At 36.3% G+C, this 26,633-nt stretch overlaps 1 protein-coding gene and 1 long non-coding RNA gene across 3 annotated transcripts in view; one reads left to right on the forward strand and one right to left on the reverse strand.

The window, feature by feature from the left end:
* LOC110743544 overlaps positions 1–26,633 on the reverse strand; it is a 90,356-nt gene that overhangs the window by 41,017 nt on the left and 22,706 nt on the right. For both annotated transcript variants that reach the window (XR_004183851.1, XR_004183850.1), the window contains exon 2: positions 4,526–4,838. This is a non-coding gene — a long non-coding RNA (uncharacterized LOC110743544). The remainder of the gene's footprint in view (positions 1–4,525; positions 4,839–26,633) is intronic.
* Positions 2,826–7,090, forward strand: SPINK9 (serine peptidase inhibitor Kazal type 9). The gene is made up of 4 exons (XM_003900328.5): positions 2,826–2,928; positions 3,671–3,702; positions 5,728–5,855; positions 6,905–7,090. Exons 1-4 carry the CDS (start codon positions 2,874–2,876, stop codon positions 6,948–6,950), a joined length of 261 nt encoding a protein of 86 aa, XP_003900377.1. The 5' UTR covers positions 2,826–2,873; the 3' UTR covers positions 6,951–7,090.

Below are 26,633 nucleotides of genomic sequence, written 5' to 3' on the forward strand. Positions count from 1 at the left end.
CAGGTAAGCCCCAAAATTGCGGCTTAGCCAGGGAGGGTTCTCGGTTTTGTGCAGGAAAGAATTCAAGGGCGAGCTGATGGTGTTACACAGCATCTTTTACTGAAGTGGCAGTATACAGCAGCAGCACAGCTACTGCTCCTTGCTGAGTTAAACAGGGCTAGCCCATAGGCAGTATGTCCAGACCCACTTTTAATTATATGCAAATTCAGGGACAGCTTATGCAGAAATTTCTAGGATGAAGGTGGTAACTACTGGGTTGTCAGGTCATTGGCATGGAAAGGGACAGTAATGTCTGGGTGTTGCCTTGGCAATGGTAAACTGACATGGCATACTCTGGGGCATGTCTTATGGAGAAGTCCTTATGCTCCGGACCTCTTTTGGCTAGTTCCCAATTTGTTCCAGTGTCCAAGTTCTGCCTCAGGAGTTTAGTCCCACCTCTTCCCTGACTACTACTAACTCTTACGACCCTAAAAAACTTATTTCTCTGTACCTCACTTCATTCATTTTTAAATACTTGATTGTAATAATACTTGTCTCATTAACTTGTTTTAAAATTTAAAAGAGTTAGTATACTTACAGCAGTTACAATAGTACCCAAGGCATAATACGTGCTCAGTAAGTATGCTTACTGTTATTGCTATTATCATTAAATAAAGTGTTTTGTTGTAAGAAAAAAAAAAAACAAAAAAACAAAAGTTTGAATATATGGATGAAGGCCATGAAGGCTATCCTCATTCAATAAAGGAATCACCTTTGCAGGGGTCCTAACAGGTATTTACCTGACCTCCAAATGGGATACTTAAAATGAGTTGATTATTGCCTCCAGTCATTACTCAACATCTCTGACCATCACAAACTGCCTTTTTCTATCATGTCAATATCTGTTATTTCTAGTAAGGCCAGAAAGGTACATCATTTGCTTATTTTAAGATAATCCCGAGGCACTTTCTGAGCCTTTTTCCCCTCCAGATTACTGTTGCCATCATCATCTTCATCACTGCGATCACTGTCATCAAGTACTATTCATAACATTAGTTGAGAGCTTACTATGAGCCAGATCCTGGAAAAGTGCTTTACATAGACAATCAAATTTACAATTTGCAGTAAACTTGTGATGATGGTGTCATTATTAACTTTATTCTGAAAACTTATTGAATAAAAGCCATCCTGACACTTGTTAAAACAGTATGAAAGGTATTTTTCAAGACTAATGTAATAGAATTATTATAATAGGAAAGACAGATTGGGCTCAACTCTGGACACAACAGGGACAAGTGGGGATTTATAGCCAAGAAGAAGAATGAGGGGGTCAGTGGATAGAAAACTACTTAATAGAACACATTAAGGGTAGGGGGGGATTCTTTGATAAATGGACCTAAGAGGATTCTTGCTAAAGGCAGGCTAAGCAATTATATGTCAGAGGTGGAGGACAAGGAACTTTATCAGATATCAAGTGTGATCAGATATCAACAGTGGTGGGGGGGGGGGATGATTATGATTTAGTAGGATTCTTTACTAAAAATAAATTTAGTAAGTTCTTTACTAAATTGGGAGCTGGGGAGGCCAAAGACAAAATGAGGGCCAATGCCAAGGCCTAGTCAAGAAAAGGGTTCAGAGGACCTTAAATAAAGTTTGATCAAGAAGTGAAGAGTCTTTCAGCTGGGCACAGAGACTCATGCCTATAATCTCAGCACTTTGGGAGGCCAAGGCAGGCAGATCACTTGAGGTCAGGAGTTCAAGACCAGCCTGGTCAATGTGGTGAAACCTGGTCTCTACTAAAAATGCAAATATTAGCCAGGTGTGGTGGCATGCTCCTGTAATCCCAGTTACTTGGGAGGCTGACATATAATCTCAGCTACTTGGGAGGCTGAGTCAGGAAAATCCCTTGAACATGGAAAGCAGAGGTTGCAGTGAGCTGAGATCACGCCACTGCACTCCAGCCTAGGTGACAAAGTAAGACTCTGTCTTCAAAAAAAAAGAAGATAGCCTTTCTCAAACTACATGAGAGCAGTGACAGTATTTCACAGACTGTGGCATATTCAAGATAAAATACAGTCTCTAAGACAGAGTAAATGCTCATTAATATTTATGATATGATCAAATGAAGATTAGAAAAACTAGGGCTTATAGCGGATAAATAGCTTGCACAAGGTCACATAGAGAGTGGTGTAGCTGGCAATTAGTTCAGGTCTGCAAGATTCCCAAAGTTTCAGCTCTCAGAGAGAGTATGATGATCTCATCCCCAGATCATACCAGAACAAGTTCCAGCTATCTCTTTACTTTTGAAGGGAAATAAATGTGAATTTCAGCCTTAGATACTAATACTTCCATTAGTAGTATAAACATTGTCCTCCAATTCTACCTACAAAACGTGCAAAAGTTTCTTTCAGAGTTTTCTCATACAGTCACTCTATCAGAAAACTAGCACATTCCAGAATCAGCACTTTTGTAGCCTTTATTAAAGAATTCAAATGACTCATGGTTTAATTAAAGAATAATTAAAACTTATTAAATCATGGCCAAAAGATTAGTGGCTTGTCTATTGCAAGTTATTGTATGAAATGAAAAATGCCACTGATTATCTACGTAATTGTAGTGCAAAGCAAAGTCACCATCTCATTCTTCATCCATCAGCCTGGGTTTTGGGAATAGCTATTAAATGGCATATGCAATTACCCGTCTCTCACAAGAAAAGAATCCCCATGGCTTGCAGACATTTCTGACCTCTTTTTGTAGTTGTACTACTTAGAAATTGCTATTTCACAATTGAGGCAGGAATTCTTGAAAATATATAAGGCAGGATCCAAGTGAGCTGGACAGACACCAGGTCACTTCTTTTCCCTACATCTGACTGCCTTGGCCGCTTCAGTACTATGAGAGCAACAGCCATTGTCCTACTCTTGGCTCTGACTCTTGCAACCATGTTCAGTGAGTATCTCTGATAATACTGCTCCTGCCCTTGCACTAATAGTTCATGTAGTCTTCTGCCTATGTAATTCTGGGATATATGTAATTCATCACATAAATAATAAGGGAAACTTTTTGAAATGCATCTTTTGCCTCAACCAATAAATCGCTAAATCACATCACCTCAGGGGTAGAGTGGATGTTAAGAGTCAGCTAAAGTCAAATGCTTATTCATGAGAATACTTTGTGTAATTTTTTACGGAGATGATCATCCAGATTCTGCTTTGACTTGATATCACCATTTACAGGGAACTCATTTCTTCATAAAACATTACAATCAATTGTTTGGCACCATGGGCTATTCTTCTATTATCGAATTAAAATTGGCCTCCCTAGAATTTTCAACCACTGTTCCAACATCTATCATCTATACCTGTCCACAATAGCAGATCTCCCTAAATATGACTCACTTATTTCTTCTGTCTCTACTGAGCTCTGGTTATGAAGTAGAAAAGATGAGACAAACTTCTCATTCATCATGGCATCTTTTCCATTTCTTTGACTGGATTCCACTCCCACTCCAAAAAAGAAAAAAAATTTAAAGATATGTGTGAAGAGCTTCAACCTTTGATACAATGCTGATACACAGTTCTGAAGATTTTTATGACAGGCTGAAAGCTAAAGCATAAATCAAAGATTATTTTTCTAGTAAGATTAGGTTATTCCAGAGTTTAACATTGTCTTGTCTTTGTTTTTCTTCCAGGTGTAGAATGTGCCCAACAAACGAAACAGATGGTCAGTACATCCATCCTACTTTTATGTAATTTTAAAGTCAATAGCAGTAAGGAAATATTTGATACTACATAGTAATTAAATTTCCATATGTTTGAATATTTACTTTATGTGTATCAAAACTGGTTTTATTTCAAAAATTGTAGGCAGATTTTTCTAAAATGGAGAGAGTAGAACAAGGTGGTGAGATACTAGCAACAAAGCTAGAAAGCCCTGGTCTTTAATTCCACCTTTTTGATCACATGGCCATGGGCAACATACTTATAACATTATTCCAAGACTGGAAGCCATAGTATTTGAAAAGAGCTTAGCACAGTGCCTGGCACATAGTGAAACTCAATAAGGGCAAGTCATGATTCTTATAATTTTTAAATGAGTCACAAACATCTTTGTTCTGTGCCTTAGAAAATAAGGACTTTAATTTAGCCTTCCATTCATGACTCAGGTTAGAGTAATGAGTATTGTTGAAAAAATCTAGGTGTGGTAGTAAAAATCTTTAGTCGGTACTCAATTTGAGTTCCACTCTAAATTCTATTGCTTATTAACTATGTGACACTGGGGCCTGGGAAATTTCTTTTATGTCTTTGAGTCTTTCGTTTTACCTATTAAAGAAAATAATATGGTTAAGGATATAAATTTTGGAGTCAGATGGGCCTGAGTTCAAGCCATCTTTCATGATTTAGTAGCTGTGAGAGGATGTAAAGGATTACTGAAAGTTATGAGCTTGGTAGTTTCCCATCACAATGTTGAGTATCACATAAACTCTGTCTCCCTGGGATTTGAGCAGGCAAGAAGAGGAATTGAAATCACACTGGCATATACTTACCATAGAGCACTGCTGTTTCTATTCTGCTGCACTAGCCTCTAAGGTTCTCCTGGTATTTTGCCATGCATACCAATCTTTGCATCAGCTCCACTCACCTTAGCCCGAAAACAGGAGGTGTATGGAAGCTGATGAATGAATGAATTAATTAATGAAGCATATCTGGAGGGAAAGAAGAATTCAACTTTAAGTTTGAGTGTATTCCAAGCTATTCAAGTAGAGATATTCAACAATTAATAAAATATCATGCCTAGATCTCTCGGACAAAACGACGTGGAGATGCAGTCTTTTGTATACAGCTGGAGTTTGTGTAGACCTGAAAGAGAAATCAAAACATAAAAAATTGTGCCTATTATTTATTCAATGTTTTCCATGCAATGTAGTGCTAAGCATTGTACACGTCTTTTCATTTACATATTTTTTACTTCCACCCTACAATGTGGTTATTATCTTTATTTTACAGGTAAAGAAACTAAAGCTTAGAGAGGTAAAATAATTTTTCCAGGGTCACATAGTCAGGATTTGCATTCAGATGTGTTTGACTTTACTGTATATGCTCTTCTATATGCTCACAGATTTTTTAAAAAATACGAAAAACTTTTCTTGGGAATTGCCTACCTACTTCCACAGGCTTTGCTCTAGGAATTTAGAACACTGGTTCCCAAGTACAATATTAAGATACATTCATCTATGTGCTGGTGAAGTATATAACAAGTAAATTTTTACCAATAATTAGTAGTAAAAAATCTGTCAATAATGTACTAGTCATTAAAATCGTAGTAGTTATCCCTATATTTCACACTTGCATTCATATTGAGCTTTTTCAGTGAAAGACAGAAATAGTAGGATAATTCCTACAGAAAATATTATCACACTTCTGAGTACTCCCATGAGAATGGTTACATCTGAGAATATGACATGTATTTTAAGAAGTGATACATCAACCAGTATGGTGAGAAAAAAATCTATTTTTACATTAAGCTATGATTTGGGAACCAACTATGGTAAAGATGTTTATCAGTCATGATTTTATATCTGACATAGAACATCTTTACATTTGAGATGTCTTGAAGGGGTTAGATGAGAACCAACAATTGTAATAAGAGACATGTGTTGACAGCCCTCTGAGCTTGCTTGGGAAATCCTAAATCCTGACAATAAAGATTTGGTTGAAAGAGCTGAAGGTTTTTAATATGTTTTTTCAGGTTGACTGCAGTGATTATAAAAAGTTACCACCAGGACAAGAGAGATTTTGTCATCATATGTATGAACTAATTTGTGGATCTGATGGCAAAACTTATAAAAATGATTGCTTCTTCTGTTCTCAAGTTAAGTAAGTATTAAAATGTTTTCTTTTTCATATTTAAGGTAAAAGTATATATTAAGACAAAAATTAGAAGGTGTGATGTAGGGTCTAAGGAATATGTGAATTATATCATATTGTCTCTAACAAACAGAACCTTCCAGTTGGTAGAATTTGGGAGTGCCTGATATCACAATATCCCCACATATTCTGGAAGTAAGAGTCAATCAGAGAATTCTAAAATCACCAAGTTGAAAGGAAATATATGGTCATCTAGTTCAACTTCTACTTGATAATCTATTGCTTAAACTTCCTCTACAGAAAAGTTACCAAGTAGTCTCACAGTCCATCTGGATTATTTCCAGGGATAAGGAATGTCCTCCCTCCTAAGCATCTCATCCACATCTGGTAGAATGAGCCATGTTTTTGTTCAGCTTTAGCAACTAGGCTTGGATATGTTAGAGCCCCCTAATGCCTGGTATAACAGGGGATAATATCTGCAAAATCTGAAGAACTTCCTGTGTTTCAGAGTATTATATCTCAACAGAATATATGTTGGTGCTATAGTAAAAATTACACTTAAAAAATCAAACAGCCAAAAGTAGTTTAAAGATTACAAACTAATCATCGCCAAGATATATTAACATTAATTCAAAAATTATGAAATAATGAATGATATACTGGAATGTACAAAAACATATGGGTCATTTAAAATATTTTCAAAAACATAGATGAAATAAAAACAAGCATCTAACATGTGGCATATTGTTCTGGTTCTTTTTTTAATAAAAGAAAAATAACAATTTTTATGAAAAGGGACTTCTAAGTGTATGTTTCCCTTAAATTAAAAAAAAACATGAAAATGTTTTCAGGGATATAAATTATGATGTATTTGAGCATCATCCTTATATAATCAGCACCAGGTTCAAAAATATTTCTAAATTGCAGTCACTCCTTTTAAAAACATCAATAAGCGGGGAAACTTGAATACATTTTTAGGATTCATTAGTGAAGTTTGGATGCTAATGAAATGCCTATGGGCTCAGCATTTCTCATTTGTTGCTATATTCTCTCCACAGGAAAACTGACGGCAAACTTAAATTTGTACATTATGGAAAATGTTAAATCTATCTTGTGAGTCCAAAATATCTTTTAATGCATCTATTCACAAGAGACACATTTCTGTTCCCACATTATCTATGCCACATTGCCTACTCATCACCATATGTAGATTTCTTTGTAGAATAAAGCAGATATAAGGGAAATAAATGTGCACCTGACTCTCTTTTTGGGGGGAACTGAGTTGAATCTTCTAGATTTGTTTTTTATTTTTGGGTGCTGTCTAATAGATAATTTTAGGGAAAAAACAAGGGCCAATTAAGACTAGTAATAGGAACTAGAAAATTAAAGGCCCTGAAGCTGATGCATTCTTCTTACCCAGACTAGGAAAACACTCCATGTACATTACTTAGTTATTGAACATTCCTGAAATGTAAACAGATAAAGAGAGACCCTTCAGGCACAAGAATCAGAAAACACTGCTTTGCTAGATGTCTCTTGGGTTTAAGACACTGAGAATTGCTCTGGATTGAGACTGCTCTCCAACTGTTTCCTACTGTATGTTTATAAAATGTGGCTGGTAAAAAAATGGTTGGTAAAGTTGTTCAACTTCTCACATATTAGTTGATGTCTCTGATATTTTTCTTTCTCTAATGTTTGATCTCAGGTCTGAGACCTGAAATTTAGCTTATCCTACTATTATATCATAAGTTCCTTAAAGACCAGAGAATATGCCTTGTAAATCTTTGTAATCCATTTGTGCATATATTCAATCACAAATATCTATTAAGACCTACTTTGTCAATGTCAGTGTTCTGCCTTGGAGAATACAATGTTGAGCAGAGTAGATGTGGTTTTGCCCCCTTGGGAGTTTATATTCTGTGAAGGAATTTCCTATGCTTGGTACAGCATCTTGCATAAAACTGATACAAAAACATGCTCAGTAAATTGAATTGAAATTAAGCAACATTTTCATTAGATTATAACAGAGTCACACAGGCATTTAACATATGAAAACCTACCTATATATTATCTATAAAGAGGGAGAAAGAGAAAATATAGTCAAACCCTTTTTAAGCTATGATCTGGTCTTGCAAATTCATCAGAGATTTAGGGAACAAGACTGTCTATCAGAATGACCCATGTTAACCTCCACAGAATTCAGGTAGAACGGTGTTTGTTGTTTCTTTTCTTTTCTTTTCTTTCTTCTTCTTTTTTTTTTTTACTTTCAGAATGATGCAAGACCATCACTAACATTACTTAAAAACACTTTCTTTAAATTTGTTGATTGGAATTTAGGGAGGGAAAAAAAGCGCTCTTCCAAGAAACTCTTTAAAGGAATTAAAAATATTAACCTAGAATTTATTCATTCATCTTTTCACGAAATATTTATTAAATATTCACTCTGCCAGATGCTGCTAGAAATGAATCAGAGAGCAAATAAATATAAACATTAGTCTTTTCTTCATGGAGCTTTAAGTCTAGAGGGGAAGAATTATGTTACATCAATCTTAAATATACATGTTTGAAAAAACTAGACTTAGACTGGGTAATCAGGAAAGACTTCCCTCAGAAGGTAACTTATAAGCAGAAACCTGAAGGATGGCTAGAAGTCAGCAAAAGAAAATGGTGGGCAAGAGCAGTGAGTTGGAGTTGGGGGAGGTTGGGGTTGAGAAATGAGAAGCAGCCAGGCACAGTGGCTCACCCCTGCAATCCCAGCACTTTGGGAGGCCGAGACAGGAGGATTTGCTGGAGCCTAGAAGATAAAGACCAGCCCGGGCAACATGGTGAAATGGCATCTCTACAAAAAATAGAAAAAATTAGCTGGTGTGGTAGTATATATAGTTTCAGTCACTTGGGTGGCTGAGGCAGAAGAATCAATTGAGCCTGGAAAGTCCACTTGAGCCCGGGAGGTTGAGGCTGGATGTCAAGGCTGAAGTGAGCTGAGATTGCTCCCCTGCACTCTGGTCTGGGTGATGAAGTGAGACACTCTGTCTCAAAAAATATGAATAACAATAAAAGGAAAAAGAAAAGAAAAAAAAGAGATAAGCATCATTCCAAGCAGAGCGAACACATGAGACTGCAATGTAGAAAAACCAGCATAGAGTTGTTGGCCAATTCATGTTTTCCAACCACTCTTCCTTGTTATCCTCTCTACCACCCACTTCCCACAATCCATTTTCTAACAGCCTTCAGAGTGATATTTCTAAACATAGACCTCATCATCCATTCCCCTGGTAAGGTTGCTTCAGTGAGTCTCACTGCTTACAGCCCCATCAATATCAGCCACCTCACTCTCCAAACTCATTTCTCTCCATTCCACACTTTGCCCCAGACTGGTCACCACTCTCAGAACCTCCCATGCACTCTGAAATTTTGCATATGCTCATCCTTCTTTCTACAAATATCTTTCCCACTTTTCTATCTTACCAATTTCCACATCATCTTTCAGCCTTAATGTCATTATCTTTAAAAAGCATCTCCTATATATTTGGTCCTCCTAAATTAGCATATTTTATATTATTTTCACTTTAGTTCTGTAACCATCTGTTTCCACTGGCATATTGTGGGCTTGCAGTTGGCATGCCATAGGTGTTCAATTAATATCTTATAAATTAACTAAGTTAAATTAAAATGAATTGAATTTGGCTTCTGTCAACAAGTAAGCAAGGAAACCATGATGTCTTTTCCCAACCCAGCTCCAACATTAGAATGTATATCTATTTGCTTTCCGCATCAACCCAAACTCTGCTTCTTCAAGCTCCCTACGAAGAATCCACAAACATACAAGCAATAGAGAACAATAAATGCTTTTCCAGAGATTGTGGGGGAGTTATCAAAATGGCAATTACCTTGCACAGCCCACAGCCCAAGATTCCTTATTACAATCCTTTCATCTCTTGCAAAACCACCTTGTAAAATCCTTGTCATTTGTAATATGAAAAACATTACCATATAATTTTAAAGATACACAAATAAAATAAGATGAAAACAGTTAAATAATTACCAAAACCTGTTGCTAGAACTGAAGCCTACACAAATTCTAAGAAATGTCATTGTTTCATTTTTAATTAGCTCTTCCTCACATTTAAGCAAAGCATGCATTACTATATCCAATAAGCCAGTCCTTGTAAAACAGGTAACTCATGTCCGTCAGAGAACAATTTTAAGCTGAAGTATTGACTTTGGAATGTTGATTAACAATAAGGGTGCAGATCAAGGAAATGGAATCCAAAGTTATAAATACGTTCCTTAACACAACACATCCACATGGACACATTCTGAAAATATTTCAGAAATTTCTTTTAAAAAGAACTCTAAATCCAAACACAGCAGTCAATACAAAATTAAGCTTTTTAAGAGCACCTGCTTTAAAACAGGAAAAAGGCTACTGGAGTTCTGCGAGATGCTTCTGGAGAGTTCAGGAAACTGTTGCATCACTCCCAGTTGCCAGACTCGAAGTACTCCTTTCTAGGACATGAGGCATTTCAAGCTCACAAATAGGTATGGAGGTTAAAACAACTGAGGCCCCACCCAGCCAAGCCCTGCATGACTAATCAGAGTAAGCCTGGCTTTGGGTTTCTTTTTATCCTTGTGCTCAGTTTCTGAATCTTATTCTCCCTGCCCGTGAAACTCCTGGTTACTGCTGCATCCCCAGCCTGAGCCCCTGCCTCTGCAATGAGCCCGGGAGCCTAGTCCTCTGGTACTTTGCACCTCTAGGTGTGCTCCTTGCTTCTCTGTTCTCCACTTTACTATTTCTAGAACAGCAGCTCAGTGGCAAACACCCTCAAAACACTGGCCACCCTACTTCTGTTTTGGTTGTCTGTCAGGGCTCCAGTTGTTTCTTATACATCTCTGAGGCCCACCAATTGCTTGAACTACCATCTGTTTGCTGCCACACCCTTTAGATATTAACTTGTCCTCCCTGTCAAACTAAAGTTATTTGTGAAGGCTGTAGAATATAATGGTTAAAAATTAAGGGGCTTTGGGCAGAGAAAACCCTGGGGTCAAATTTAGGTTTGTCACTTCTAAGTAGCCTTGAGTTTGTAGCTTAATCTCTGAGTTTCAGTTCCTGCATTTCGAATGGAGACAATAGCAGTTCCTTCCAGATTAGCGTGAACTAATATGTATACAGCACATAATATTGCGCCTGGCATGTAATTAGCTAACAATAAAAGGTAGATTTAAAACATAATAACAAAAATCTGTAGTTGTAATAAGTTTGTCCCGTAAGCATATGGGTGGTTCTCATTTAGGTTCTGGCACTTCCTACTATTTTCTGCAACCCCTCCCTATCACAACCACCACTCCCACTTGACCCTACCCTGAGACACAGCACTGAGAGCCTCCTGTTAGAGTAGATAATCACAGGGACAGCCACAGAGGTCACCAGAGTGGCTTGACTGCAATGAAATGAAAAGACACAAACCTCCATCAGGGCTTCTGGAAGGATATTTTAAAAATTATCCTCAGTGTTTTTTAGAAATAATATAAAATTATATATATATTCTGGTTTCGAGCCCTGTAAGAGCAGGGAATTGGGTCTTGTTCATCTTTGTGTCTCAAATAAATATTCATTTCTCTTCTGCCTGACACACAGTAGGCAACACTTGAAATATATATGTAATTTTTAAACTGTCAGGGTAAACAACTTCAAAACAAACTCCACTATCAGGGAAAACAACATCAAAACCAACTCTAGGCTAAATATATTTAAAACCACATATGTAATATCCTAAGGGCACAAAGAGGCCCATACTGAATTCTACATTGCCTGAAAATTACAAAAGAGACCAGTATTATTTAGCCAAGGCCAGAAAACAAAACCAACTGAATACCTCCACAGATGAAGAAATGTTTCTAGAATCTGTGATTGCATGAGTGTCCTTCCTAAAAGAGAGGAAGATGGAAATAGAATTAGAGGAGAGCTGGTAGCCTGAGTAGCAGTGAAGAATGGCAGCTGGAGAGGAGGCATACAAACACTTTAAAAATAGAGCGCTGCCAGGCGCGGTGGCTCACGCCTGTAATCCCAGCACTTTGGGAGGCCGAGGCGGGTGGATCACGAGGTCAGGAGATCGAGACCATCCTGGCTAACACAGTGAAACTCCGTCTCTACTAAAGAATACAAAAAATTAGCCGGGCGTAGTGGCGAGCACCTATAGTCCCAGCTACTCAGGAGGCTGAGGCAGGAGAATGGCGTGAGGAGGTGGAGGTTGCAGTGAGCCGAGATTGTGCCACTGCACTCCAGCCTGGGCGACAGAGCAAGACTCCGTCTCAAAAAACAAACAAAAAAAAAGATAGAGCACATGTGCTATTTCGTAAACTGAGTGATAAGACTTATGAGCATGTGTATTGTCATTATCGTTACTATTTAAACTATAAGTTTATTATATACATTGTGTATACATAATATATGACAAAATAGAGAAAAGATTAGAAGGACAAGGAAAAAAGAAGTAGGTGTGGTCAGGAATTAAATTGGCCATGAATTCGAAAACATTTGCTTTGGGAAAAGCATCAATATATTTGCTTTTAAGGTATTTTCTTAAAGATACCTTCTTTAATATCTTCAGGCCTCTTTGATCACGAGGACTTTTTTCCCTCAAGGAAATTACTTTTCTACTAAAATAGTATTAAGTTGACCAGGAAATCAGTCCACACAGGGGCCCACTTTACAGAGAATGTAATGCAGACTGGAGTAGGGTATTACGTTGCTTAACTGGGATGAATATTTCCACTTTCTCCAGGACAGCTTCCATGAAGAGCAAAGCAAAGCATCAAGAGCATTTTCTGACAGAAACTTTTGGTCAAAGAAGACACCTCAAATATTGAACCAGTGATTCAGAAATCTAAAGATTTCTGGATGTCACAGACCAATTACATTTTTTATAATTATTTATTGCAAAGTAAAGCGAAAACCACAATAGAAATTCTATTTGTTGCAAGACAAAAATCACCCACAATTTTTAGGAAACTATGCCATCATTTTAGCCCTTATCTATATAAAGGCACAAAAGTCACCTATTGGCAATAATATAATAAGTAAAATGTTGTATTCCATTTGGCTGAATGTTAAAATGCACGAATACTTGCATTTTTGGGTCTGTTTTTCTTTCCTCCCAAACAATAACCTCCTAAAATAACTGACACAAGCAGTAAACATAATATTTATATAAAGTAACTACTGGAAGATTAATAGTGGCATTTAACGACCACTTTTGGTATTTTTAAGATAGTTCTTGCATGCATCCTGAGTTTACTAACATTCATTGAAGAACATCTGATACCAGGTTCTTACTAAATGCTTTACATCATCATCTTATTTAAATACCAAAACAACCTTATGAATACAGACCTTTTAATATCACCAGCTTTGAAACTTCTTGAAGACAGTGTTCATAACGTTTACTAGGGTATACCTAACACCTAATATAGTAATGAACATAGTAGGAGTTCAAAAAACCAAAAACCAAAAGTAGTAAGTTAATGAATGAGTCCTCTTTTTTCTCACTTGTGAAAAACGAGGTTCAGTGAAGACAGACTATGTTGTTCAACACAAATAGGAAATGATGGAAATATGATTGACAAGGGCATTTACTGGCTCCAGAACCCAAGCTTTTAAACATTGCTGTACTGTGTTCTCTAGGCAACATTATCATTCCTATCCCCATAGCAGTTCATCTGAACAGATTCTGGCTGTTTTACTGATTTACAGGGAAATACATGTAAGTAAGCTCTCTGTATTCCAACCTTTTCAGGCTGTAGGTGCTACGTTCATTAGTGTCACAGAGTGCCTTCCAGCCCATGAACGCAAAAGGCCAGAGGAACTGCCAGTGTCTTATCATAGAGCCATAGAATGGCTCTTTGAAAACGCCATTTTACACAGTCAAAGCCAAAGGGCATAAATAATGTTTTGTTAAAATCTTCATTCCTGGTAACTAAGTTATTTCCTAATGTTTGGTATAGTGAGAAGTGCAAACGTTGCCCTTCCTTTAGAAATGGCAATGCAGTTGATGATCACTAGCTAAGTTTGCCCCTTTAGGCTGAACACAATGGAGGTCTCTGGTTCTTGATTCATCAAAATATACGTGGCCTCTTAGAGCTAGCTATGTTTGGAGATAAAGCAATCATGGCCAAAGCATCAGGGACAGTTCAGCTTCTGTACCATCTGATTCTTAAGATATACACATGGATCTTCATTCTAGTGCCTGAGAATGCTAGTGATCTTCCCTCTAAGGAAACTCATGTAAGCAACTTCCAACAGAGAACAGGTAGATTCACAGCAGGTGTTCAGTTAGCTCTCTCCCTATCTCCATTAATTGCACCACCAAATTCTACACTCTTAACAAAGTCATTCTCTGTTAAAGAACCTGGGTTACTAGCTGAGCCTTGTCAACCAAGATCAGTGAATGGATTCCTCAGATTTATGACCAATGTAGAACTTGACCTGACAGGGTTCCAGAAGAGGGATCTGGGTAGAGAACCAAGACAACTGGTGATGAGAGGCTTACTGATCATTGCAGCAGACTCACATGAAAATGGTGCCATTGTAGAAAATGAGTTCTGAACCCAGGAATCTACTTTTAAGACTTATTTCAGAAATTCACTAGTTATGAGATTTTGAGCAAGTTATTTAGCTTCTCCAAGGGCCAGTTTCCTCCTCTATAAAATGGAGATGATAGGTAATATCCACCCCAGACTTATATGTGAGTCTAATAACATAACATATGTGAACACAATAATAATTATTCATGTACCATTCAAATGTAACATAGCATTAACTTGGGTCATATTATGTAATAATATTTCACAGGAATTATTTCCAATGATTCATTATTTTAAACCTGTTGTAGTGCCATGATCTGGGAAACAGTCATTTCTTAATAGAGATGACACATCTAACTAGGACATAATTCAAGCCTTTAATGGGCTAGATTAGTAACAGTAGGTTACTTCTTTTGCCTCCACCTTTAGCCACTTTGAGCATCATGGAAGCAATAGTGTCTCTTGATCCTACCACTTTGATTTATCTTCTGAACTGACAACCTGAGTCCAAGAATTCTAAGATTCTTTCATCTCAAAAATGAGCAAGTCTATTTTGTTTTTGTTTTTGTTATGCATTTTTCTCTCTCCATCAATAAATCACTGAATCACATTGTCTCAGGAGTGGAGTGGAGCATAAAGCTCATCTAATCCAACATTTTACTGTATAAGAAAGTTCCCTGTGGGATCCCTGAAGGTGATCACTATCTAATCTTTGCTTTGATGCAACAACTCTCTTGTCAAGAAAACCCCCCCAGCCCATTATTGACCTGTTTGTTTATAGAATATTCTTACTTTATTGAATAGAAATCAACATTGATTCAACTCATCATCTATGATTGACACAAGATTTTAAAGGTTTAAAAATATATCATGCTTTTATCCATTCCATATTTATTGAGTACTAAATATGGTCTGGCATTATTTACTAAATTCATCTCTCGTGATGATGATGGTCACTTTCCCAGGCCAAGGCCCTTTTTCCTGTATTCTATTCTCCCCTCAACCTCTCTCAAAGAGCAACCATAGCATTCCCACACTTGCTGAGTGAATCAACCCTGATAATTATTTTAATTCAAAGCCTTGAAGAGAACTGTATTTCAGTGGCACAGACTAATAACTGAAGCAAATAACCATATTTTTTTCAAAAAATTGTTTTTATTTTATTCTAGATGGAAAACATGTGTCCCAGAGAAAGCGGTCATTCCACAACATGTAGTATATAATTATTATTTTTATGTAATCTAAAAGTTGGGATAAATTTTTCTATCTCAAAAATCAAAAGCCCTTTCATATATTTTTCAACATGTAAAATACATGATTTGGAGTCACTTATCAGAAATATATTTGATATGCCATATAATTTTGTTATGTAGCTAAGTATTTACCCATCTGAATATCAAAGCTGGTTTCACTGAAAGTATTTTAGATTCAAACCATCATTAAATGAAGTTAATAGAACATAGTAGCCATATATGTTCTGGCTTCAGAGTCAGGCAAAATTCTGCTGATTCCCAGCTTTGTCACTATGTGGCTAGAATAAATGACTTTTTCTGGACTTCAGTCTCCTCACTTATGAAATGAAAATAATTATATGCCTCTTTGGATTGCCAGGAGCTTAAACGCCGTAAGTCTTACAAAGAGCTCAACATAGCCCTTTGCACATTGTAAAAATTCTAGGAGTACTCCTATGTTAGGCCATTCTTGCATTGCTAAAAAGAAATACTTGAGACTGGGTAATTTATAAACAAAAGAAGTTTAATATCATGATTCTACAGCTATACAGGAAGCTTGATGCTGGCATCTGCTTGGCTTTTGGTGAAGCCTCAGGGAGATTTCAGTCATGGTGGAAGGCAAAGTGGGAGCAGTAACATCACATGGTAAAAGCAGAAGTAAAGGATTGGGGGTGCCACACACTTTTAAGTGACCAGAACTTGTGTCAACTCAGAGGAAGACCTCACTTGTCACTAAGAGCTCACTTATCACTAAGGTGGCCCAAACCATTCATGAGAGATCTGCCCCCGTGATCCAAACACATCCCACCAGGCTTCACCTCCAAGATTGGGGATCACATTTTAACATGAGATTTGGGTGGGGACAAATACCCAAATTATAGCAACTACCTCATATTATTACAAAATGGTCATATATGTCTTTACTTACCCATCAAGGGATGAAGAACATGATTTAGCCTTTCTATTTTGATTCATTGTGAAAATTGTTAATATATTTTAGACAATTTTCATATAGGGGAATAAAAACTTTCAATTAGTGGGCGAGCAATCTAAGCATCACACTTAGTTGTCTCTGAGGCTGAGACTTGTAAGTAAAACAGTATAAAATAAGCATACAAATCAAGATTATTGACTGTAAAGTCATAGGGTTGGGCTCAAGTAATAGGTTCATCAATTAACAGTTATATGATCCTGAAAGTTTTACTTAACTTTTCTGTTTTGGTTTCTTTTTCTTTAGGAAAATTATAGTATTTACCTAAAAGGATTGCAAGAGTTAAGCAGTAACCACATGTAGGGTTTTCAGAGGGCTCCTGGTAGCTAGCCAGTATTGGATAAATGTCAGCTATTGCCATTTTGTTTTCCCAAGATGCATGTGTTCTGTAAAAGAAGTGGCAGAGGCGTGTTTGTGAAATGATGAGTAAGTTGGTTTTGAACAATAAGTAGGATATTTTTTTCTAAGCAAGCAATGAGAGGCTGCAAATCATAGGGATTAAAGTACTTTACCTTGATTTGGGAGCAGTGAGAATTTGACTAGAACTAAAATGAAGTATTTGTCTGAGGGTAGTGGGCGCAGGTTTGGTAGTGGGACTCAAGAGCTCTCCTAGGGCTATGAAAAGACCTGAGGTAGCTTGGGGTAGTGAAGACCACTGTAGAGTATTGAGAAAGTCAGCCTCCATCTTGCAGCCACAGCACCGTATACAGTATTAATAGGGAGCTTCTAAGCAGGCCTGTGCTTGAGAAAAATTTCTCTCCAGATGGAAGTAGTAAAAATAATGATAGAAAATACATATAGTCCTTTTTTACATGACAACTACTATTCTAAGTGCTTAATTCATATAAATGAATTTAATGTTCAAAACAACTATATGAGGTAGGTACTACTCCACCATTTTACCAATGGAAAAGGTCACATAAAGGTTAAGCAATTTGCCCAAGTTTAAATGCGATTTGAGACAAAAAGTTTAGCAGCACAGTCTCCACTTTTAAACACTATACCATACTGCCTTCTGCATAGCAGTGAGGTGAAGAGATGCTGGGAAATAAAAGGAGAAAGGAGAGGGCAGCTCTCTGCTGAGTTATGGAGGATGGTAGAATGAGGAGAGAGAGCAAAGGAGAAAAGTTACGAGACATTTGGAAATTATAATGTGGATCTAAATAAAATTAGTCAACAGGAGAAAAAAGCAGAGCATGGAAGATTGGAGATAAATTTCAGAAACAGAACTGAAAAAGAGTTGGCAAACTATATGCATGATTAGAAGTAGTTAAATATTTAGGACGGTGTTGATGTTTTTGGTTTGGACCATTGCTTACACGGTGATGTTATTACTTCTCAGTCAGTTTTCTATAAAATTAGGTGCAGAATTTGTTGTCCTTAATGTGTTCCAACCCCTCCTACTTAATGTGCCTTACATTTTGCAAGAGATTTTGTCATTCTTGTCTCCACTAGAGTCTGTGGTGGTATTTGGCCAGCATTGTGTCTTATATAATCTCAGAACCCTTGCCAGTGCCTTAAAAACAATAGGGTCACAACATGTAGAAGAATAAGTAAGTGGTAGGAACAGGTTGACGGGAGGAAGATGAGTTAAATTTTGGACACTTTAACTCTGCAGATACTGCAAGATACTCAAGTAGCAATGTTCAGCAATTGATTAGAAATTCAGAGTAGGTACTCTGGGATAGTAAAAGATACTGATGGAAATTTTGTAATCATCTGGGTGGATAACTTAAGACAAAACTAAATATAATGACTAAAATTTAGTCTTTGCTGTTTATAACACACTATACCAAGCCTAAACATGTTTGATTGCTTTTATTATTCCTCACTACAAATACATGAGATAGATGTGATTAGATCCACATTTTATAAAGAACAAGAGCTTTGAGAAGGTTAGCAATTCACAGAGATTTGCCTCTTTCATTCATCTCACAGGAGGTAGATAAGACATGATTTTTTGTACTTACAGTCTGGCAGATTTAATTGGAAAATCCAAATCCCTGAAATTAATAATAGCTCAGAACAGTTAATATACATTATTTAAAAATATAAAAATCTTTTCTTAGAAGAAACTGTCACTAACAGTGGTAATACACAAAAGATTACAAACCTGTAAACAAAAATCTATTCCAAAAATTAACATTTTTGCTCCAAAGTTAAATATATAAAGGACTTATTTCCTATACTTGTTTTAAAGTAAATCTCATTTCAGAGATTTCTTTTAGAATTTAATGTGTCATATAGTCCCTCTAAGGAGTAATATTCTACTGATGTACAGTTTTATAAAAATTAGGTTGTTTTTCTCACAGCACAAGATGGTTACTAAGATGAGCCAGAGGATCATAAAATATCCTCTCATCAAATCTACTGCTTCATTTATTTCCCCCGGAAGCCCACCAAGTTGTCTACTGGACCACATGAAATACTTCTAGTGACAGGAAACTCACTTTCTCTCTTTGCACAACACATTCCTGAACAGCTCTGACAGCTAGAAAGAATTCAGATTTTTGGTTCTTATATGTTAAAAATTAGCAAATGGTTTAAACTTTTTGCTAAACCTAAGACACCTTTGTTGTGCTAGAAGCCTCAAAAGTGGATATGAAGGATTTATTATATAGACTGAAATTGTCTAAAGTTTTGAAGTGATCATCTCGAAAGACACATTAGTACCATATCAAAAAAATGAATAAAATTACAGTCAACTCTGAGGAAGTACACATCCTTCATTTTAATTATTTGCAAGACATAATATTTGTGAAGAAAAACAAGGATAACATATATCTGGCAGTTTATTCAGATCCTCTCACCTTCTACCTACCCCCTGAGAAAATGCTAATAATCTAGAATAAAAGGAAGCTTTTAAGCTATTTTGATCACCTTGAAAATAAAAATTAATAAAAATAATGACAAAAGGTATTAATTAAAAAAGATTTCTATTTAATACATTACATCAGTCACTAAGATATTACTGGGCTGCAATCCTTTCCATTAAAATTGACAAGTTGCCGTGAGTTTTCTGAGTCATAATGGTGAAGTGTAACGCTAAGAAAATGCTTACAGGCTTAGTATTTAGCATTTGTCTTTCCTTTCATGAAGCAAGTATTAATGCATTTAAGTGTTTACAAATGGGAAGGTAAAGAGGTTCTGAAATGTCTTATAGTGCATTCTGAGCAAAAGAGGCAATCATTTTCCAAGAAAAGGATGATTTTTTTAAGTAAAAGGCTTAAAAATTATTTTTTAAGTAAGATGCTTTTTAACTGCACCTAAAGGAAATTCTTTTGAAGTAAAATACTTAATTTTAAACATTGCTTAACTTGATTTTTAAATAAAATGGACCTTAAGGAAATTCGTTCTAAAAATTTTGGTATGGAATTCTATCTTTTGGATTTACTTTAGTCATAAATAACGGCTAATAGCTTCTTTCTGCCAGAAATTTCCCTCTTGGCGAATCATGGGAATCAGCAGCTCAAAAGCCCAAAACATACTTTTTTTTCTAACCCAGGCCAGGGAAATAAACCCTATGGTTTGCTTGCTTGTGTAGATTCTTTACTGAAACCTGAAAAACAAATAAAGGAAAATGTTTCATAAATAAGAAGACTGAAGCCTCAACTTCTGATAACCAGAAAATGTACTTTTACCAGCAGCAGCTGACATCCCCTGAAGTATGGCATAGAGAACTGCCCTAGATTAGAATTCTGACTCTTCCTACTCACCCAAGTGGACTGGTCTGCATGCATGTTCCATTGGGTCATTTTCTTTTTTTTTAATCTTTCCACTACTTTTTAAAATTTTTGATCCCTAACACCAGGTCTGAAATTTGTCTTACACCCCTATTTAGATACGTAACTTTTGGAGACCAAGGAAGGTGTCTTAATCATCCTTAAAACTCTTGCACATATTAGTCATCAAACAAAAATAATTGAATTCCTAAATGCATGGTATTGTGTTGACATCTGGGGATAAAACAACGAACAGTATCAACATTATTTCTGCCCTTACTGAGTTTTCTTTGTAGTTGAGAAGATATGATGTACTTGGAAGATATAACCTAAATACAATTCCTTACATTTAATTGCCAATCAATCAATACTTTTGAATGAACAATAATTGAGCCTGAGCAGCATTTTCATTGTGTTATTTCTTACTTGAAAATTTCCAATGGCTACTCTTTAGGAGCTCAAAGAAACAGAAAAAAGTTTCCTGACTTTATGGAACTTGCATCTGGGAGACAGGTCATTTGCAAAAACAAATAAATAATACCAAAATCCAGAGGATAAATACAAAATAACAGATTTTACATATTACAGGCGATCAGAGGATGAAACGATCACTAGCTAGGGACACTGGGAGAATGCTTTTGGAAGACACAGGCCTTACCCTGCAAATGTGACTAAAGACTGCTTCCCCATCCTTCAGCTAGAACCTCTTCTTTGATGACTTATCCACTCACTCTCCTCCAACGATATTTGCTGTCTCAATTTTTGATACTACTACTACACTACATGATATATATTTTTCTGTTATTTGCCACATTGAAATGTAATTGTCTGCTGATAAGCAAAACTCCACCACTGGAGTATGGACCTCTTGATAAGTGGAATCACATCCAAATCATCTCCTGCTCCCGTGGCCTAACATAGAATGTAAACACACTTAGAGGTCACATTTAATAAACACGTGTTGAACAAATGTTAAAGATTATTCTAGAAGACACACTCTGAAATCACGACAGGATATCACTGAACTCAGCCATGTATTCAATAGCCTGATAGAACAGTTCATCCTCCTTCCACAATGGGTTCCTAAAAACTTGATGATGGGGTTAAAGAAAGAAATGTTAGTGAGTTGCCGAAAAACAAAAAAACAAACAAACCAAAAAAAAAAAACCTGAGAGTACAACTGTTACTTGATTTCTCCACAGGCAAAAAAAAATGTTATTAGGGTATTTAATAAGATGAGGTCTCCAGAAGTAAGGCAGGACTACTAAAAAATAAAAGCTAGGTAGTTTTCATATCTTGGCTATTGCAAATAATACTGCAATGAACATGGGAGTGTAGATATACCTCTGAGATCCAGATTTCAGTTTCTTTAGTTATATATCCAGAAGTGAGATAGCTAGATCAAATAGTACTCCTATTTTTAATTTTTTGAGAAATCCCCTAAAGCAGATGCACCAATTTCCATTCCCACTAACCACATACAAAAGTTCCAACTTTTGCACATCCTTTCTAACACTTATCTTTTCTTTTCTTTTTTTTTTTTTTTTTTTTACTGATAATAGCCATCCTAACAGGTGTGAGATGATATGTCATTGTGGTTTTGATTTGTATTTCTCTGATAATTAGTTATGTTGAGTACCTTTTCATATACCCGTGGGCCAGTTGTTCCTCTTTGGAAAAAAATGCCTATTCAGGTTATTTTTCCCATCTTTAAACAGGTTATTAGGTTTTTTGCTATTGAGTTATAGGAGTTTCTCACATATTTTGGAATTTATTCCTTATTAGATATATAGTATGCAAATATTTTTTTCCTATCATGTAGGTCACCTTTAAATTTGTTGTTTCCTTTGCCATGTAGCAGTCTTTTAATTTTATTTAATTCCACTTGTCTATTTTCCTTTTTGTTATCTGTGCTTTTAGTACCATTTCCAATCAATCATTGCCTAATCCAATGGCTATAAGCTATTTCCCTATGTTTTCTTCTAAGAGTTTTATCGTTCTGTCTAACATTTAACTTTTTAATCTGTTTCAAATTGACTTGTGTACATGGTGTGACATAAGGTTCCAATTCTATTCTTTGCATGTTGATATATAATTTTCCCTACATCGTTTATTGAGGGCATTATCTTTTCCCCAATGTATATCCTTGTCATCCTTGTCAAAGATCAACTGACTATATACGTGTGGGTTTATTTCTGGGCTCTCTACTCTGTTCTATTAGACATCGATAAATGAATGATTTTTTTAAATGTGCTACATACCACATGTATAATGAAATATCATTCAGTCTTTTAGAAAAGAAGGAAATGCTGCCATTTGCAATAACATGGATGATCTGGCAGACATTGTGCTAATTAAAATAAGCCAGACACAGAAACACAAAATATCACATGATCTCACTTATATGTAGAAACTAAAATAGTCAAACTCATAGAAGCAGAGAGTATAATGGTTGTTGTCAGGGAATGGAAGGAGAAGGAAATGAGGAGATGTTGATCAAAGGGTACAAAGTTCCAGTTTTAAAGATCTACCCTACAATACAGGGCCTGTGGTTAACAATACTGTATTTTATGTTTAAAATTTTGCTAAGAGGATAGATTTTTATTTTAAGCGCTTTTACCAGAAAAGGAAAAACAAAAGAAAACAAAGCACACAGTAAAAGGAGGCAGAAGGAAATTTTTGGAGATACTGGATAAATTTATTGCATTAATTGTTATGATGGTTTCAGAAGTATATACTTATCTTCAAATACACTAAATTCTATCGCTAAATATATACAGATATTTATGTCAATCATATTTCAATAGAGCATTTAAAAAATTTTAATCTCACTTTATGATCATAAGTAAGTTACTTGTTATTTATCTCAGAATTTTTAACACACTTTTAGTGATAGTAATACCCAGGTCCATCCCTAACAGGTGCTGGGCTCCAGGCAAGAATTAAAATGGAAGCTCTTGCATTCTATATCTACAATGTATTTAGAAACTATTTAAAATTTATAGCTTACACATGTTTAAATACAATTCTATTCTTATATCTTGGCAAATATATCTTCATTACAACATGAAAGCTCAGACTCAAACTTAAGATTCTCAAATTCCTTAAGAATTTCCTGTGGGAATCTAGCAGCATGAGAGAAGTTAGCCACAGAGCATCAGTCTCTCTCCTGGTCTGCCACTGGTCTCTATCCAACCTAGTTCTGTTATGCCTCATAAGAGCAGTGTGAACACGGTCCTGCATACCAAAGCCTGCATGTCCAATCTTCATCCAAACTACTGCAAATATTCACCCTTAGGTCATACTTTGGAGTAAAGAAGGTGCATATCAGAAATGTAGTCTGCCTTGAGGGAGATGACCTGAAGAAGAAGTTCACACAGGCCCTGTAAGCAGGTTAAAGTTTGCTTAGGAAGTGAATTCAAAAGTTTAGGATTCCAAGGTATAAACAAGAAGGGGATTAAAAGTTTTGCGCTGGGCAGATGTCCTTGACCTACAAGCTCCAAGCCCTTTGGAGAGAGGCATGGATGGAGAAGACCTGGAGGGAGGCCTTTAAAACAGGTCTTTAAAACAGGGGTCTAGGGCAAAGGAGACTCTCTTGCATAGATGTAAAAGTGGTATTAGTGATACTTACTTTTCAAAACTATTATGAAGATTAACAGATATGGAAGGAAAGTACCTAGAAACTATAACAATTTCAAATTATGTACGTGATGTTGTTTATGTTGTTGTTATTGTTGGCATTGTTATTAGAATATGCTTGCTAAACCATTAGGTGATACCGGAACACAGGTAGTATTTGGATAAAACTGATTACTATGGACCCTATAACACATTGAAAGACATTTTCATTAGTTATTTTATGAAGGTGAATCTACATTTGTGATGGCTGTTGATTTGAAGAAGCTCTCCAGATCAGCAGAATAGGGGATATTCCTGAGGGATTTGAGGTTATGTATCCCTATATCTGTTTTCTGGTTCTAACCATTCTTTTTCTATATGAAGCCTTCTCATAGGTCAGCAAATATAGTTGGCCCTTTATATCCATGGGTTCCACATCCATGGATTCAATCAATTGCATATCAAAAATATTTGGAAAAATAAAAGATGATCGTATCTGTACTAAACATGTACGATTCTTTTGTTTTTATTCCTTCAACAATATAGTATAATATTTACATTGCATTTACAATGTATTAGGTATTATAAGTAATCTAGAGATGTTTTAAAGTATATGGGAAGATGTGTATACATTATATGCAAATATTATACCATTTTATATAAGGGACTTGGTAATCTGTGATTTTGGTATCTGTGGGGAATCCTGGAACCAATTCCCCATGGATACTGAGAGACACAGTATTTCTAGCATGTGTTTTACCACCTTGAATTACTAAAAGGTAATTTAATAATCAACATGAAATCTCTTGCTTGAATATAATGTGAGTATAGGGATTTGGCTGACATTACCAGGTCATCTCTTTTGAATCCACCTTACCACCTTGGTCACCTCAACGCAAGAGAGTAGCACTTGACTCCTGTCCCTTTGTCTTTGCCTTTGCCTTTGCCTCTGCCTCTGTCTTCAGTGTATATCTCCCTTCCACCATTGTCATTACTCTTCCCAAGGCAACAGCAGTCCCTTAAATACCTTCTGTCCACAAAGTTTAGAGATACTGTCATCTCACAGATGGGTGAGTATACTTTTCAGCTGGAGGGAATTTTGGAAATTCATTTCTATGACTATTGAGAAATCATTGAATCATAGAATCACAGCGTCTAAAAAAAGACTATGTAAACATCTCCTCCTTCAACTTCTCACTCATAAAGAAATCTTATTCCCCATGTTTGAGAGATCATCATTCACCTTCTGCTTCTGTCTCAACAGCCCTGAAGACAAGGTATTAAGGCCTCCATAAGGCAGCTTGTTTTCATTGTTAGGCATCTTGAGTGTTCAGAAAATCGTTCCTTCAAGACACCGTGGCTTGCGCCTATAATCTCAGCTACTTGAAAGGGTAGGTGGGAGGATTGCTTGAGGCCAGGAGTTTGAGACAATTGCTTATTCACTTAATCTTTTAACCCATATAATGTGTCAGGCATTGGGCTAAGAGCCCAAGATGCAATGATAAATAGAATAGTCCTTATATTCAACAAACTCTTTATGTTGAACCAAAATGCTAAATAATATAGTAAAGTTGGCAAGCTCTGGAGTCAGATTTCCTAGGTTTGAATTCCACCAGTAACACTTGTTATCACTGTGGCCTTGAGGGAACAATTTAACCATTTTTGCCTCAATCTTCTCATCTGCGTATTGGAGATACTTATATTAATAGTACCTACTGACAGAGTTTTTATGAGAAATAATGTAAATGTTAGCTATTTGTCCTAATCTGTGTCTGGAGACCAAAAATGAGCTTTTTATTCTACTTGAAGGCCCAAAGGAGCTGAAAGACACCTCATGTCTTCCTAAATCTTTACCTCTCCATAGTAAATTATCCCAGTTCTTTTATCCATTCATGAGACTTGGTATCCAGATCCATCAACATCTTGATCTCCCTAGAGCTTCACTCCAAGTGTAGCATTTGGAACTACCCCAAATTTGGTTTGACAGGAGAGCATTTTCCTAACTGGTCTAGACATTATGCCTTAGAATTTTTTTAAAAAACCCTTAGGATCCTTTGGGATAGCTATTTATTTCACAGGTAAGAAAACATGCCCCAAAATGAGGCAGAATTTAACATTCTACTAAGTACTGACAGACACAGAAAGAGAGCCCAGGCCTTTTGGCTCAATCTTTCTTTTTACTCCATTGCTCTATAGAGTAATTTTCTGTTCTAAGATACTTCATTTTTGTTATTCAAACTCTCCTATTAATGAACCAAACTGGGTCCCTTTGCCCATGTGCAACAGAAAGCCAAACACCAAAGTGCCAGGATTTCGCAGCAAGAAAGGTTTATTGCGACTTAACTGGCAAGAGGACAGAAGAAAAATGATCAAATCTGTCTCACCAAGCTGGGGGCTGGGTTGAGTTTTTTAAGTATAGGGTAATGAGGTGTGATCTGATTACATCTTACAATGAGGTGATGCCAGTAGGCAATGATCTGATGGATCCTGGATCCTTCCATGCAGTGTTCACTTTTTAATTCAATTCCCACTCCTCAGCCCAAGCACTTAGGTTCTGCTTGTGGTTGCACCCTTGGTTCATATGGACATGCTCACTTCAACCTGGGGATTCATAGCAACTGAAAAACAGCTCACAACTTTG

Source organism: Papio anubis, chromosome 5 (genome assembly GCF_008728515.1).
Source record: "Papio anubis isolate 15944 chromosome 5, Panubis1.0, whole genome shotgun sequence".
NCBI lineage: Eukaryota > Metazoa > Chordata > Mammalia > Primates > Cercopithecidae > Papio > Papio anubis.